The sequence below is a fragment of the Chiloscyllium plagiosum genome, unplaced genomic scaffold, assembly GCF_037043375.1.
Source record: "Chiloscyllium plagiosum isolate Xiang-an unplaced genomic scaffold, Cpla_swu_hap1 HiC_scaffold_5, whole genome shotgun sequence".
In the NCBI taxonomy this organism is placed as follows: domain Eukaryota; kingdom Metazoa; phylum Chordata; class Chondrichthyes; order Orectolobiformes; family Hemiscylliidae; genus Chiloscyllium; species Chiloscyllium plagiosum.
In genome coordinates this window covers 89,910,612-89,926,503 of record NW_028270143.1, presented here as the reverse complement: position 1 = coordinate 89,926,503, position 15,892 = coordinate 89,910,612, and the positions used below count along the sequence as shown (strand labels likewise).

The 15,892-nt window shown below is 41.1% G+C and overlaps 1 protein-coding gene across 1 annotated transcript in view; it reads right to left on the bottom strand.

Annotated features, from left to right (window-relative positions):
* The window catches only part of gad2 (glutamate decarboxylase 2), a 149,036-nt gene that overhangs the window by 74,260 nt on the left and 58,884 nt on the right, over window positions 1-15,892 (bottom strand). Inside the window, exon 4 of the mRNA XM_043690485.2 lies at window positions 5,797-6,030. Within this exon, the coding sequence (XP_043546420.1) occupies window positions 5,797-6,030 (234 nt within the window). The remainder of the gene's footprint in view (window positions 1-5,796; window positions 6,031-15,892) is intronic.

Below are 15,892 nucleotides of genomic sequence, written 5' to 3'. Positions count from 1 at the left end.
TTCTGTTTGATATTCTTTGGCAGTGTAGAACAGTGGAAAATATGATACAAAAACAGTTCCAATTGTATCGAGAGTTATATATGGATTACAGCTCACCAACCCTTTAATAAGAAAGCTAGTACAAAAGCTATGTATGGGAGGAGAAATTGAATAATTTAGTTTGCTGGATTATTTTCCCTGAATCAAGTTTGGACCTTGACAAAGATAAAACTGAATACTTAGATATCTTTCTTTCCTTGTATTTTTTAAAGTTGCTTTAAGCTTAATTAAATTTAATCAGTTGTTTTAGTCTCCACATGTAGGGTGTAAATGTGATTACATTTTCCATCTTTTTAGATCAACAGATGATTAGGTGAGAGGACTACTATCAAATAAGATAACTCAGCTATGCAACTTCAGGCATGCATTCTTAAATCTGAGCTCATCTGTGCAAAAGAAATGCTGCCATTTATTTCCCCAAGAGCTACTGCCATTTATTCCAAATTTCTGATATCCCTATTCCACCGTTATATACACAGCATTGCACTAAACACTGTGGCACCAGTAAATTGGCATCCTGTATACTCAGATCAAGTATCCCAACTGGTTTCAGTCTCAAACCTAACAAAGTCAATGATAAGCAGATCCATGGCAGAGAGACTTCCAAGACTGATAAGTCAATGGGAGTGCCTCCAGTACTCACAGATTGACAGTCACATGGGCAGGGCTGGGTCCTTCCAGTCTGAAGATAGAGGCAGTCAGGAAGAAGGCAAGGTTACTTAATTTCTTTGACACTGCCATAGCTACCACATCACTGCACATGCACTGCAGTGGTTCAAGAAGTAGCTCATCACAATCCTGTCAAGAACAACTAAAGATGGCTAATAAATGCTAGCTAAGCTAGTGGTGCCCACATGCCATGAATGACTGAAAGAAAAGCTAAAAGGACATGATCTTGGAGGGGCAGGCTAATATAGTTTGCCTGCATACCATCTATACATCTTGGTGAGGGTGAGAACAGGGCCTTACTAGACCCCTAAGGTGTGTCAGTTTGCCAATGCCTGAATATCTGCTACTCACTAGCAGGCTGCCAATCCAACCCTATCCCGGTCTCTTTATAAATGATTGGGATTTTCACAAGGATTCTGGTGGTGCCAAGTTGCCCATCTGCACACTGCTAATCTTTATCTTCTTTGAAAATTTAGCCCATGTCTTGGAAAACAATCGCTTTGATACTTGAAAAGATTGAACTGTGGCAATGATATGAGAAAGTTAGAATAAGTTAATAGGGATCTCAACTTGATAGAAGATAAGGATTTTGAGCCATGTAACATTTGAAAATGACAATGTTCATACATGTAAAGAATGTGATTGTTTTTTACAATTATTGCAAACAAGGTATTACTTACAACTTATTAGCTTTTAGAAACCATAGAGATGTCTGTTAGTTTTAATTTAATCTGCGCTCTTGGACTTTTATTTCCTTTTAATCTGACTGTATTAAAAGCTGGAGCAAAGTGACCTGGAAATCAATTTTAAACTCGACAATGTGTGACAGAGCAGCAATATAATCAGCCTTGGCTCTATTTTAATTGTACTAGTAAAGGGACAGACTGTTCCAAGATTCCAACTTTATTTGCTGTGAAGCTCAAATGAAGCAGTTGATGTATTTTAAAAGAAAGTTAACATCAGAGAAGGTAAACATGGGTTGGTATCATTGGTTATTGTCAGATTAACTGATGCAACTCCCATCTCTGGTTCTTTAATGCTAGATTCAAATACTGTACCCAATATATAAATTGACAGAAAATCATTGTCTCTGTGTTACAGATTATTTAACAAATAATCCTTGCTCATTGATGAATACAGAAACCACGAGTGAAAAGATAGTTCTAAAAACAAAAGAAGAAATGGAAAAAATGTAAAAGTCTTTGCTGTGTAGGACTATCATAGGTCAGGTGAATTGGCCATGCTAAATTGCCCATAGTGTCCAAAGATGTGCAGGCTACGTGGAGTAGCCATGGAAAACTCAGGGTTATAGGGATAGGGTGGGATGCGCTTCAAAGGGTTGGTGTGGATTTGATGGGTTGAATTCTGCACTATAGGGATCGTGTGATTCAGCACCTCAAGGCTATTCTACAATTGATCAGATCTTTGGTGAATTTTCAAAAAGTTTTTTGCAAAACGTGAATTTATCACATATCCTGAATTGCCCTTGAGAGGATGGTAGTGAGTCATTTACTTGAACTGCTGAAGTCCATATGGTGTAGACATCTTAAAGATTCCATATCCCTTTCTGCCCTTACCCAATAAAAAATTATCAATCACATCTTTGAAAACATGCATTGATGCCATATCCACAGCCATTTAAAGGATTGAGGTTCAGATTTTCACTCCCCTTTGAATACAGAAGTGCTTGCTGATTTCACTGCTAAAGAAAAAACTATTTTCTAATCAGCCCATTCAGAGATGTTTTGCGCATGTCTGGAATAGGTGGGACTTGAACCTAGATCACCTGGCTCAGAGGGAGGAATAGAGCTGAAAATGTGTTGCTGGAAAAGCGCAGCAGGTCAGGCAGCATCCAAGGAACAGGAGAATCGACATTTCGGGCATAAGCCCTTCTTCTTATGCCCGAAACGTCGACTCTCCTGTTCCTTGGATGCTGCCTGACCTGCTGCGCTTTTCCAGCAACACATTTTCAGCTCTGATCTCCAGCATCTGCAGCCCTCACTTTCTCTCAGAGCGAGGAATAGTCCCACTGTGCCAATAAGAGCCCCTAATTGATTTCACTCTGAAATAGCCTAGTACTAATCTTAAGGTTCTCCAGTTGTCGTCTGGATTCCCCAAGCAGAGTTTTTTTTCTTTTTGTTTCAAAGCTAAAGCAAATACTTCTCCATGCCATTGTACCATCGAAATTGAAACAAAGGAATGACATCTGTGGACTCATGCATTATGCATTGCTATCAAAGCAACTCCACTGAGAGAATGTTGTGAACAAGTACCATGTATAAAAGGAGGCAAGGAAAATAATAGTCACGTCATCATGTATTATCCATAATCAAGTAGCTGAAGGGCATGATTGCAAAAGCCTGGATGTGGATAAGTTGACCATCACCTTTATAAGAGTATGGTCTAATGAGACTATCTTCCGCTATCTTATAAAGGAGAGGAAAATACATTTTTTCTTTCCCTTGAAGATGCTTCTCCATTGCTGTTTCCTACTATGAAGTTTTGACCCTGAGACATGAGCACAGAGTTTGGAAAATTCTCATCTCTGTAAATGGGAGAAAGTGCCCTGAATGGTTTAAATTTGGTTGTGGAGGTTAGATATTCTGGAGGTTGTTCCTTCCAAAAGTTGCAGAGGTAGCCATAGGATCTGCTGGGTATGAGGGCAGGCTGTCTAAGAAGTGGCTTTGCAGCTCTGGCATTTTGTCCCAATTGTGAAAAAAAAATCAAGAAAGCAAAAACAACCCTCTAGCTCTCCATCTGCCACATTGCCTCACACCAAACCATTTGCTCTGCCCGATCCTTGCCCAAGCCACCTTGGCACTCTGTGTACCTTCCAGGCCAACCTACACCCACTAAACTTCCATGGTCCTTCATCTCTTCATGTCACCCTATGCCTTTCTACACCATAGCCTTTTATTCTCCAATGCTAACGTAGAGTAAACTCGTGCAAAACCACATACTTGATCCACCAACCTTTGCCTTTAAGGTCTTCATGCAATCTCACCCATATATCATAGGGAAATGTCAGCACCCATGCTGAGACAAAAGTAAAACAATGTTTAAAATATCTATTGATGAATTCAGTACGTAAAATAAAAACACAGATTGATTAAATAATATATTTAGCTTCCTTCAACAACTTATTCCCTTATAAAACCAAGAATTTACATACATGACCTCACATTAAATGCTTTATAACCACTTGGAGCTGTCAATCAAAGTGACTATGACAAAGAGAGGTTGCAAAGTCATCATGCTGCACTAAACATAATCCTCAGGCTTATGTCAACAGTGAAACAATCATTTATTTTTTTTAAAATGTAGACTGCTTGGTTTTAAATTTAAAAGTCTGAAAATGTAAATGCTTCGACGGCTTGGCGATTCCCTTCACAATTCCAAGCATTTACTACTTTGTACACACGCATGTCTATTTTCAACAATGCCAAATGGCACTTGACCCCTATTAAAGGGCATATTACCTCTCTCAAAGATGTCTCAAGATGTCTCCAGCTTAGATCTTCTCTGGAAATTTTAAAGTCCACAAGTTGTGTTTTAAAAGCTAACAAAAATGGCATGGTAGCTCAGTGGTTAGCACTGCTGCCTCACAGTGCTAGGGACCCAGGTTTTATTCCAGCTTCGGGCGACTGTCTATGTGGAGTTTGCACCTTCTCCCTGTGTCTGTGTGGGTTTCCTTTGGGTGCTTCTGTTTCCTCCCACAGTCCAAAGCTGTGTGAGTTAGGTGGATTGACCATGCCAAATTTCCCATAGTGTCCAGGGATGTGAGTTAGTCATGGGAAATGGAGGATTACAGGTAATGGGATGGATTTGGGCGGGATGCTTTCGGAGGGTCAGTGTGCACCCAATGGGCCAAGTGGTCTGCTTGGTAAAAACAATGACTGCAGATGCTGGAAACTAGATTCTGGATCAGTGGTGCTGGAAGAGCACAGCAATTCAGGCAGCATCCGACGAGCAGCAAAATCGACGTTTCGGGCAAAAGCCCTTCATCAGGAATCAAGTGGTCTGCTTCCACACTGTAGGAATTCTATGATTCTATGAAAATTGGATATGTTTGAAGACAGCTATACACTTCCTTATGCAGTTACATCCGTGAATTATAAATGTGCAATTTACATCCCTGCCTCATTCCACCCAGAGTAAATGGCTTGCTGTATTCAGGAGCAGGAATGGAATCAGGTTTCCAGTGCCATTTTGTCTACACCAGAAATTGTTCCTGCCTTGGGGAAAATCCAGACCATTGCATTACCTGAAATTGATGCTGGTTCCTGAATAGTCAGATGGAGCTACGCATCTCTGAAACAAACACAGAAAATGCTGGATAGACTCAGCAGGTACGGCAGCACTGAGGAGAGAGAAACAGATTTAACATTTTGAGTCCAGTATGCCTCCTCTTCAGATCTGTGAACTAGAACTAATCCTTTATATTTGGGTGGAGATTGCATTTCAGAAAACCTGAGAAGCAGTAAACAAATTAACTGGAAAGCAGTAGGTTCGAAGACTGTTTATCCTTCTTTGAGATTTTATGCACTTTTTGTTCTTTCCCTTCTGCAAGAAGTTTAGCACTCAAAAGTTTGATGATTGCCAAAACTTGGTAACTCAGATAAAAGAGTCTGAATGTCACTCTAGACAGGGGTCCAACCACATGACCCTACAAATTACAATCTGGCACTTTGCAGATCATGGTACCAGGACTGTAGAGAGAGAATGCTCTTGATGAATAGCCTTTCAGTGGAGTAGCTAATATGATTTTCACTGTACCGTGAATTCAGGTCATGAGTTCAAGCGGTGAATGATACACCAATCCAAAAAACTTGTACAAGTTATACCATTTCTCAGTTGGATTGCCACAGATCAACAATCCTTATCTGCTGTTACCATACATACCATTTCAAAAGTAGTTATGCATTTTGATAGCTTAATGGAACATTATGTGGCAAACTATTGCGAAATATTTGTGATAATTATTATGTCTATCAAACTGTACGAATACACCTCAGATAAAAATTTTGCTAAATGAAGTCAACATTACATAGACTTTACAACATGCAATGAACAGTTTTGTTTTTGTACCTGTTTTCACAGCATATTTAAGTGTTGTTCTGCACGTCACCAGAATGTCTTCCAAAGTATTCGGCTGTTCATCCAGCATCCAGTTAAATCCCTCAAGGAGTTCATCGGGGTAGTGGAAATCTATAACTTTTGTAGATCTATCAAATGTTTTCAAAATGTAATCAAGTAGAATGTCCAAAACTTGTTCCAAGAAAGTGAAAGTTACTCCTTCCCCATCGCATGCTGGCAGGAGGTCTGTAAAGATAGAAAAGTGTAAAGAAAAACACTTTAATTGTGTTTCCAGTTTATCCTCTAATTTTTCCTCCTGTAGGCTGCTTCTTAACACAGCCCCTCCAGGAAGTACACGACAGTTTTCAGTCACCTCCATAACTGGGGTTACCGAGAATCCATTATCTAACAGCAGGACATTATATCTGACTGGGTAGAAACTAATTATAGCAGTTAGTTTCCTCCTCTGGGGAGATCTGGCTGAGATCTGACAAGATACTCTAACCAATGTTAAATGATGTACAGCTCAGAAACCTAACCTCATTACTATCTCATTAGGTGTCAAATATCTATTTGCTTGAACACCCATTTTAATCAATCATTTATTAAATGGATAAGGCATCGGTTTCTAAAATAGTTATGTATGAAATCAAATCAAAATAGTTAAAAATTATTGGAAAATTCCCTCTGAGCCTAGAAACATGTATTGCTGCTTTTGGCAGATATGTTCATAACTACTTAGCATTACAACATAACATTAGTCCATTGATTTGCATTTGCAAATACAGCAGAAAAAGGAATTTCATTTCAGTACATAAAACATTTGCCTTGTTAATGCTGCCAAATCATTACCTGAACAAAATACAATGAGAGAAGTATAATTCCATCTGGAGAAAACCTTTTAGATTTTAGATATATTGTCAGAAAATAGACTTTACGAGGTATGACTAGGGTGTTAAAGCCTTACCAGCTGCAAATACTTGACACCTGGCTGTAAAGTGTGGAAACTGTATTAAAATGTAGGGTGTTGCACATTAGAATAAAAACATAAAAACGATTATAAGCTTAAGGAAAATAAAGACTATGAAATTCTAGAGCCAGCAATCCTAACAATTACAGTAGAAACATATTTGGTAAGGACCATGAGGAGAGGTAGAAGTTGTAGTCTGCTTTAAAGTAGTGGATACCTGCAACACTTGGGGCAAAAAGGGGTGTTCATGTCAAGGAATGACATGGGGAAGGGATACTGGGTGCCCTGGAAAAACTTCTATTTGCTCAGGGTCGAAACCTTTTCTCTGCAGGTTGTAAAGCTTTACAACCTGTGGAAAAAAGGTTTTGACCCTGATCCTGGAATCTTGGTTTGGACCTCTACTTGAGCCCCATTTCATTATTTTCTGAGGGTTTATTGGGTTTCCCCAGAAAGTTTCACTGCCATGTATTTGGTCCAAGTGAAAGTTCAGGGCAAAGAAGCTGTCATTTGATGTTCTTGTTCTCCTACAACTTATTCTGCTCCCCTGCTGACATTAATGGCTATATTTGGGTTGAGTTAAGACTCTATCCTAAGAGATTGTCTTAGAAACTTCCACATTATGTCCAGGATTCAGAATATTCAGGTCTTAGAGTCACAAAGTCATAGAGATAAACAGCAGAGAAACAGCAGAGAAACAGACCTTTAAGTCCAACTTGTCCATGCTGCCCAGATATTCCAAACTAATTTAGTCTCATTTATCTGTTAGTATCCCTCCAAACCCTTCCTATTCATATACCCATCCAGATGCCTTTTAAATGTTGTAATTGTACCGGCCTCCACCACTTCCTCTGGCAGTTCATTCCAGACACGCAACACCCTCTGTGTGAAAAGGTTGCCCCTTAGGTCCGTTTTAAATCTTTCCCCCTCGCCCTAAACCTATGCTGTCTAGTTCTAGACTTTCCCACCCCAGGGAAAAGATCTTGTCTATTTACCCTTTCTGTCCCCCTCCATGATTTTATAAGCCTCTATAAGGTCACCCCTCAGCCTCTGATGCTCCAGGGAAAACAGCCCCAGCCTATTCAGCCTCTTCCTATAGCTCAAATCCTCCAACTCTGACAACATCCTTGTAAATCTTTTCTTAACTCTTTCAAGTTTCACAACATCCTTCCAATAACAATGAGACCAGAATTGCATGCAGTATTCCAACAGTGGCCTTATCAATGTCCTGCACAGCCGCAACATGACCTCCCAACTCCTGTACTCAATACTCTGACCAATAAAAGAAAGCATACCGAACGCCTTCTTCACTGTCCAATCTACCTGCAACTCCAGTCATGACCCGGCTTGCTAGCTGTTTTGAAGACGCAGACAGTGTATGCTGGATTTTTGACAGCAGAATCTGCAGAATACAAATTTTGATTTGATTTGATTTATTATTGTCAGGTACTGTGATAAAGTGAAAAATATTGTTTGTGAGGAACCAACCACCTGATGAAGAAGCAGTGCTCCAAAGGTACTTCCAAATAAACCTGTTGGACTATAACCTGGTATTGTGTAAATAATTTTTAACTTTGTACACCCCAATCCAACACTGGCACCTCCAAATCAGACAAATCATACTTTATATAAATATATCAGGATAATAGAACAGAATGCATAATATAGTGTCACAGCGATAGAGAAGGTGCAGAGAAAGATAAACTTTAATAAATGAGAGGTCTGCTCATAAGTCTGATAACAGCAGGGAAGAAGCTGTTTTTAAAATTATGGTAATCAAGTTAGAGCTTAAAGATCTTTGCATGAATATCAGATTCTCCTTTAACTCTGATCTTACGCCAACATTACTTTGCTTCTTTCTATTTCCAAATTTCTTCTTTATTGTGGAAGCTTAATTTCTTTCAGCAAATATCAAGCTTCAGTATTTCGAGGTTTAACTCGAAATGAATACCCAGTCTAAACCTCACATCAAGCTCACTGAGTCAAATATTACAACCAATGATGTTTACCCTCTCTTCTGTATTTTTGATTAACAATTTCTGCTTCAATGGATAGAGGTTTCCAGGCTGGTCTGGAGCTTTTACCTGGGCTGGCAGATGAATGTAATTGGGAGGGAGGAAAAGATTTATGTTCCCGAGAGTGGGTTGAAGTTTGGTCCTCTCAGAACCTTGCAGGTTGTTTGGCTTTCCTGGACCTGATGGTCTGTAAACTCTCATTTGTTCATCAATGTATAACAAATACTCATCAGCACCCCAGGCCACAGGAATTACATACAGTGCTGTAAGCTTGTTAGGCAAAGAAATGTGAAGCATGTATGTTCACAATCCTGATTATAAATACAAATTATGTATCTGGCTAGATATGCTTCTTTCAAACTCTGGTGAGTACAAACTTCTTCAATAACTTGGCTGTTCACAACCAAGCCATTCTTTTGAACAAATGCTTACACTATAAAGGTCCAACCTGACTGGACCAACCAGCTCATGAGAAACATAGAACATAGAACATAGAAGAATACAGCGCAGTACAGGCCCTTTGGCCCTCGATGTTGCGCCGATCCAAGCCCACCTAACCTATACTAACCCACTATCCTCCATATACCTATCCAATGCCCGCTTAAATGCCCATAAAGAGGAAGAGTCCACCACTGCTACTGGCAGGGCATTCCATGAACTTACGACTCGCTGAGTGAAGAACCTACCCCTAACTTCAGTCCTATATCTACCCCCCCTTAATTTAAAGCTATGCCCCCTTGTAATACCCGACTCCATACGCGGGAAAAGGTTCACACTGTCAACCCTATCTAACCCCCTAATCATCTTGTACACCTCAATCAAGTCACCCCTAAACCTTCTTTTCTCTAATGAAAACAGCCCCAAGTGTCTCAGTCTTTCCTCATACGATCTTCCTTCCATACCAGGCAACATCCTGGTAAACCTCCTCTGCACCCGTTCCAGTGCCTCCACATCCTTCCTATAGTATGGCGACCAAAACTGCACACAATATTCCAGATGCGGCCGCACCAGAGTCTTATACAACTGCATCATGACCTCAGGACTCCGGAACTCAATTCCTCTACCAATAAAAGCCAGTACGCCATATGCCTTCCTCACCGCACTATTTACCTGGGTGGCAACTTTCAGAGATCTGTGTACATGGACACCAAGATCCCTCTGCTCATCCACACTACCAAGTATCCGACCATTAGCCCAGTACCCCATCTTTTTGTTATTCTTCCCAAAGTGAATCACCTCACACTTAGCTACATTGAATTCCATTTGCCACCTTTCTGCCCAGCTCTGCAGCTTCTCTATATCCTGCTGTAACCTGACACATCCTTCCTCACTGTCAACAACTCCTCCGACTTTCGTATCATCCGCAAACTTGCTCACCCAACCTTCTAACCCCTCTTCCAGGTCATTTATAAAAATGACAAACAGCAATGGTCCCAAAACAGATCCTTGCGGAACACCGCTAGTGACGGCACTCCATGAAGAAACTTTGCCATCAACTACTACCCTCTGTCTTCTTCCATCCAGCCAATTCCTAATCCAAACCTTCAACTCACCCTCAATGCCATATCTCCGAATTTTCTGCAGTAGCCTACCATGGGGAACCTTATCAAACGCCTTACTAAAATCCATATATACCACATCTACCGCTTTCCCCTCATCAACCTCCTTCGTCACCTTTTCAAAGAATTCAATAAGGTTTGTGAGGCACGACCTGCCCTTCACAAAACCATGCTGACTATCCTTGATCACATTATTCCTATCCAGATGTGCATAAATCCTATCCCTTACAATTCTCTCTAAGACTTTGCCCACAACAGAAGTGAGACTCACTGGCCTATAGTTACTAGGGTTATCCCTACTCCCCTTTTTGAACAAGGGAACCACATTTGCTATCCTCCAGTCTTCTGGCACTACTCCTGTAGACAAAGAGGACATAAAAATCAAGGCCAATGGCTCTGCAATCTCCTCCCTTGCTTCCCAGAGAATCCTAGGATAAATGCCATCAGGCCCAGGGGACTTATCTATTTTCACCTTTTCCAGGATTTCCAACACCTCTTCTCTACATACCTCAAAGCCATCCATTCTACGTATTTGTGACTCAGTATTCACATTGATGACAATGCCCTGTTCCTGAGTAAATACTGAAGAAAAGTATTCATTCAGTGTCTCCCCAATCTCTTCCGCCTCCACACGCAACTTCCCACTACTATCCTTGACTGGACCTATTCCTACCCTAGTCATTCTTTTATTCCTAACATACCTATAGAAAGCCTTAGGGTTTTCCCTAATCCTACCGACTAAGGACCTTTCATGTCCCCTCCTTGCTGCTCTTAGCTCTCTCTTCAGGTCCTTCCTGGCTACCCTATAAACCTCAGTCATATGCAGCCTTGTGTATAGTTCATAAATGTTACGGTGTAGAGGTGAAGACTGACTGCTTCATAAAGCCTGCCCAAGTGGACAACACGGTTGCTCAATGGTTAGCACTGCTGACTCACAGTGCCAGTGACTCAGGTTCAATTCCACATTGTCTGTGTGGAGTTTGCATGTTCTCCCATGGATTTCTTCTGGGTGCCTCAGTTTCCTCTCACAGTTCAAAGATGTGCAGGATAGATGGATTGACCATACTAAAATCAAATTGGAGCTCAGTTTTCAGAAAAGGGTGGATTAGGCTGAAAGGAACAGTAAGGAATTAAACTTGAGGGACATTATTCTTGGGGTCACTGAAAGGATTCTTGGAAATGGACGGATGAAACTGTGAAGTGGAAGGGAGAATCATATTGATAGGAACAAGGAGACAAGGAAGCCTAGAAGCTGTATATCATGGATCTGACCACAATCAAGTAATTAAATGTGCTGGTGAAGAAGAAAGAACAAGTTAACTTAATAAAGGACTTGTAAAAGCTAGGCATGGGGACCTGGATGGTACAGGGATCAGCGAAGAGCAGGAATATAATGGCAAATAGTGTGTAGACGGGAAGGTTAGAGACTGATTTAAAATTAAAACATAGCAACCTCTAATTCTCTTTGAAGTTATGTCACAAATGAAGGCATCACAGAGACTACACAAAGCAGCAAGGGCCCAATATCTGTTTGCATGTGTCTCTGCACAGTACAAACACATCCAACTGAGTGAATAAGAACAGTAGGAGACAAAGGGTAATGGTGAAGAGTTGTTTTTCGGTCTGGAGATCTGTGACTATTGGTGTTCTGCAGGGATTTGTGCTGGTTCCACTGTCACTTGACATAGAATTGTAGAGTCACATAAACAATTTGGATGAAAATTTAGGAAGCATGGTTAGGAACATAGTGAGTTTCTTCACTCAGAGAGTAGTAGGGGTGTGGAACACACTGCATGCAACAATAGTCGAGTCGCCAACTTTAAGGGTTTTTAAATGGTCATTGGGTAGACATGTGGATGAAAATGGAACACTGTAGGTTGGATGGGCTTCAGATTGGTTTCACAGATTGGCACAACATTGAGGGCAAAAAGGCTGTACTGCGCTGTAATGTTCCATGTTCTATGTTCTAACTTTGCGCATGTTACCAAAATGGGTGCTTTAGTGGAGAGTGAAGAAAGTTTCTAAGATTATAAAAGGATCTTGATCAATTAGGACAATAGGCTGAGGTGTGGCAGATGGACTTTAATTTGAATAAATGCAAGGTACTGCATTTTGGTAAAACAAATAAGAAAAGGATTTATATAGTTAATGGGTAAGGCTGTGGATATTGTTGTCCAACAGAGAGATCTATGGATTCAGGTACATAGTTCTTTGAAAGTTGCATCACAGGATGATTAAGAAGGCCACTTAGCATGCTTGCCTTCATTGCTCAGACTATTGAGTATAGGAATTGGAATGTCATGTTACGATTGTAAAGGATGTTGATGAGGCCATTTTTGAAGTATTGTGTACAATTCTGGTTGCCCTGGCATAGAAAGGATATTACTAAATTAGAGAATGTTCAGAATAGATTTACAAGGATGTTGCTGGGACTGGAGTGCTTGAGTTTTAAGGAGAGGTTGGATAGATTTGGACTTTTTTCACTGAACTATAGGAGATTGAGGGCTAATCTTACAGAGGTCCATAAAATCATGAGAGGCACAGAAAAGGTAAGTAGGAAAGGTCTTTTCCCAAGGGTAGGAGAGTTCAAAATTAGCAGGAGTTTTTTAAGGTGAGAGGAGAAAGATTCAAAAGGACTGCAGGAGCCAACTTTTTCACCTAGAGGGCAGTTCACATGTGGAAGGAGTTGCCAGACGAAGTGGTAGATGCAAGTAGAGTTACTACCTTTAAAAGACATTTGGACAGGTACATAAATAGGCAAGGTTGAGAGGGACTTGGGCCAAACATAGACAAATGGGACTAGATTAGTTTGGGAAACTTCATCAGTGTGAATGAATTGGACTGAAGGGTCTATTTCTGTGCTGGATGATTCTATGACTCTATAAACATTTGTTTGAGCCATGTCCCTTGTGCCACCTTAGCAGCCACAGCTGAGCTTGGGGAAGGGGAAAGCTGCTGACTCCTTGTAGATTACCTCAGATGACTTCAGAAGGTCTCATCTGCATGACTGCACTTTAGAGGGCTCTGGCCTGCGAAACGCACCGACAAGGATGCAAGAGCAACCTCCTCAGTCTGACTTGATGGAGACAGTTGGGTGCCTGTCAGTTGGAACGTGGTGTGGCAGAGTACCTCTTTCATAATAATCCTATGGTGCTTGTCTGTCTCTTCTCCTTGTTTTCACTGCACAATGGCAACACCCTCAACCCTTGAGGAGTTTGGGGACCAGGGGATAAAGTCCCTCAGCCCCCTTTTGTCTAGCCAATGAATTCATTCATCCATGGCTGAAGTGATAGAGTGAAGGCCCCTGTAAATATATGCGCATTCATATATAGATGAATCTAATAAATAACTCTGATTGTCCCATTGGACCTACCTCTCCACAATGCTCAGCAACTATTCCACAGAGGCAGAATGTGCTCATGGGTTGTCCCTCGCAGAAACTGATTACACCCCTTTGCTAATCATTCCAGTCTGCTCATGATCTATAGCACCTTTGCCAGATGCTTCAGAATTTGGCTATTCATCTATATCAGCTCCTTACTGCTTAGTCCAGAGGCTCAACATTTGGACTCAGCTCATTAGAGGCCTGTTTTCAAATGGTCCTCTGAGTGTCAGAGCCTTAGCCATTTCTTTCTCTTGTAGCTGCAAGTCCGTATCAAAGCTATGCTCACCAGATTGTGAGCTGATTCTGTTCTGGTTAGATTACCCACTGAGGTGTTTGTTTATGCACAGATGCAGGGTGAGGTGGAAGCCTTTTGCAGTACATTCTCTGAGGCTCACAACCATTCCTCCTCAGGTTGTATGGTTCAAAAGTATGGTTCAAGTGGCTGGAAGAGATGGGCCCAGGGGTAGGGTCCATTCTTTTTGCTTGTCCTGACTTGTAAATGGGGTCGAGAGGCAGGACTGCATTAGTTACATGGGCTTCAACACTTACCCAAGGTTTCATCAAGACAAAGGAGAGATTTTGTCAATGCTTTTCATCTTTCAGCCATCAGGACATTTTACATGAATCCAAATTCAAGGAGAAAACCGACATTTATACTTTGTGAGAGGCAAGTTCTTATTGGATGGCAAATGGACTCTGATTGGAAGAGGGGTTGCCGTGATTTGAATTGAGTTATTTGAATTTAGTGAATGGAATTTATTGAATTTATTGTCACATGTACCAAGACTCAGTGATAATCTTTGTCTTGCAAGCAATACAAGCAGATCACAGAGTTAAATAGCATAGATAAGTAAAGAATAGGTAAACAGCAGCAAAAATAAAAATATAGGTACAGGCGAATGCTAAGAGTTTGTGAGTCCATTCAGTACTCTAACAATAGTAGGGTAGATATTGTTTTGATGCATGTGTTCAGGCTTCTGTACCTTCTCCCCGATGGTAGAGGTTGTAGAAAAACATTGCCAGGATGGGATGGATCTTTAAAAATGTTGGCAGCCTTTCCTTGACAGCAGGCCTGGTAAATGGACTCTATAGATGGGAGGTTGGCCTTTGTGATTGTCAGGGCTGATTTCACTACTCTCTGTAACCGTCTCCGATCTTGAATGGTACAGTTGCCATACCAGGTAGTGATACATCCAGACAGAATGCTCTCAATGGCGCACCTATAAAAGTTGGCAAGGGTATTCGCTGTCATGCCAAATTTTCTCAGCTTCCTGAGGAAGAAGAGACATTGTTGGGCCTTTATAACCAGTGTGTCCACATGAAGAGTCCAAGAAAGCTTGTTGTGGATGACCACTCCCAGGAGAATGGCACTCTGCACTCATTCCACCTCTGTGCTGTTAATGTGTAGGGGGGCATGAGTAACATCCCGCCGAAAGTCAATAATGAGTTCCTTGGTTTTGCTGGCATTGAGAGCTAGGTTGTTCTCACTAATTTTCCAGGTCTTCACCTCCCGTCTGTAGTCTGTTTCGTCACCATCTGAAATTCGACCGACTATGGTGGAGTCATTAGTGAACTTGTAAATGGCATTAGTCTGGTATTTGGCGATGCAGTCATGGGTATATAGTGAGTACAGTAAGGGGCTGAGTATGCACCCATGGGGGGTTCCAGTGTTCAGTGTTATTGATGATGAAATATTGTCCCCAATCTTCACTGATTGTGGCCTGTGGGTCAGGAAACTGAGGATCCAGTTGCAGAGACTGGAGCTTAGTCTGAGATCGCTAAGTTTAGTAATTATTCTCGAGGGGATAATAGTGTTGAAGGCTGAACTGTAGTCAATGAGTAGGATTCTTACGTAGCTGTTCTTAGTGTCAAGATGTTCTAGGGATGAGTGAAGGGAAAGTGATATTGCATCTGACGTGGATCTGTTGGTCCGATAGGCAAATTGGAGTCGGTCAAGAGTAATTGGGAGGCTGGAGTTGATTATGCCACGACCAGCCTTTCAAAGCACCTTTCATGTTACTTAGCAGTAATTGAAGAGGTGAGGTTTAATGATCATAACAACATGAGTTGACATCTCACCATGGGAGTTGAGGAATATAAGTTTAGTTAATTATATAAGCCTGGAATAAAAGCTGTTAGCAGGAATGGTGGCAACCAGCTTATTCCAAAACCCCAATTCAAA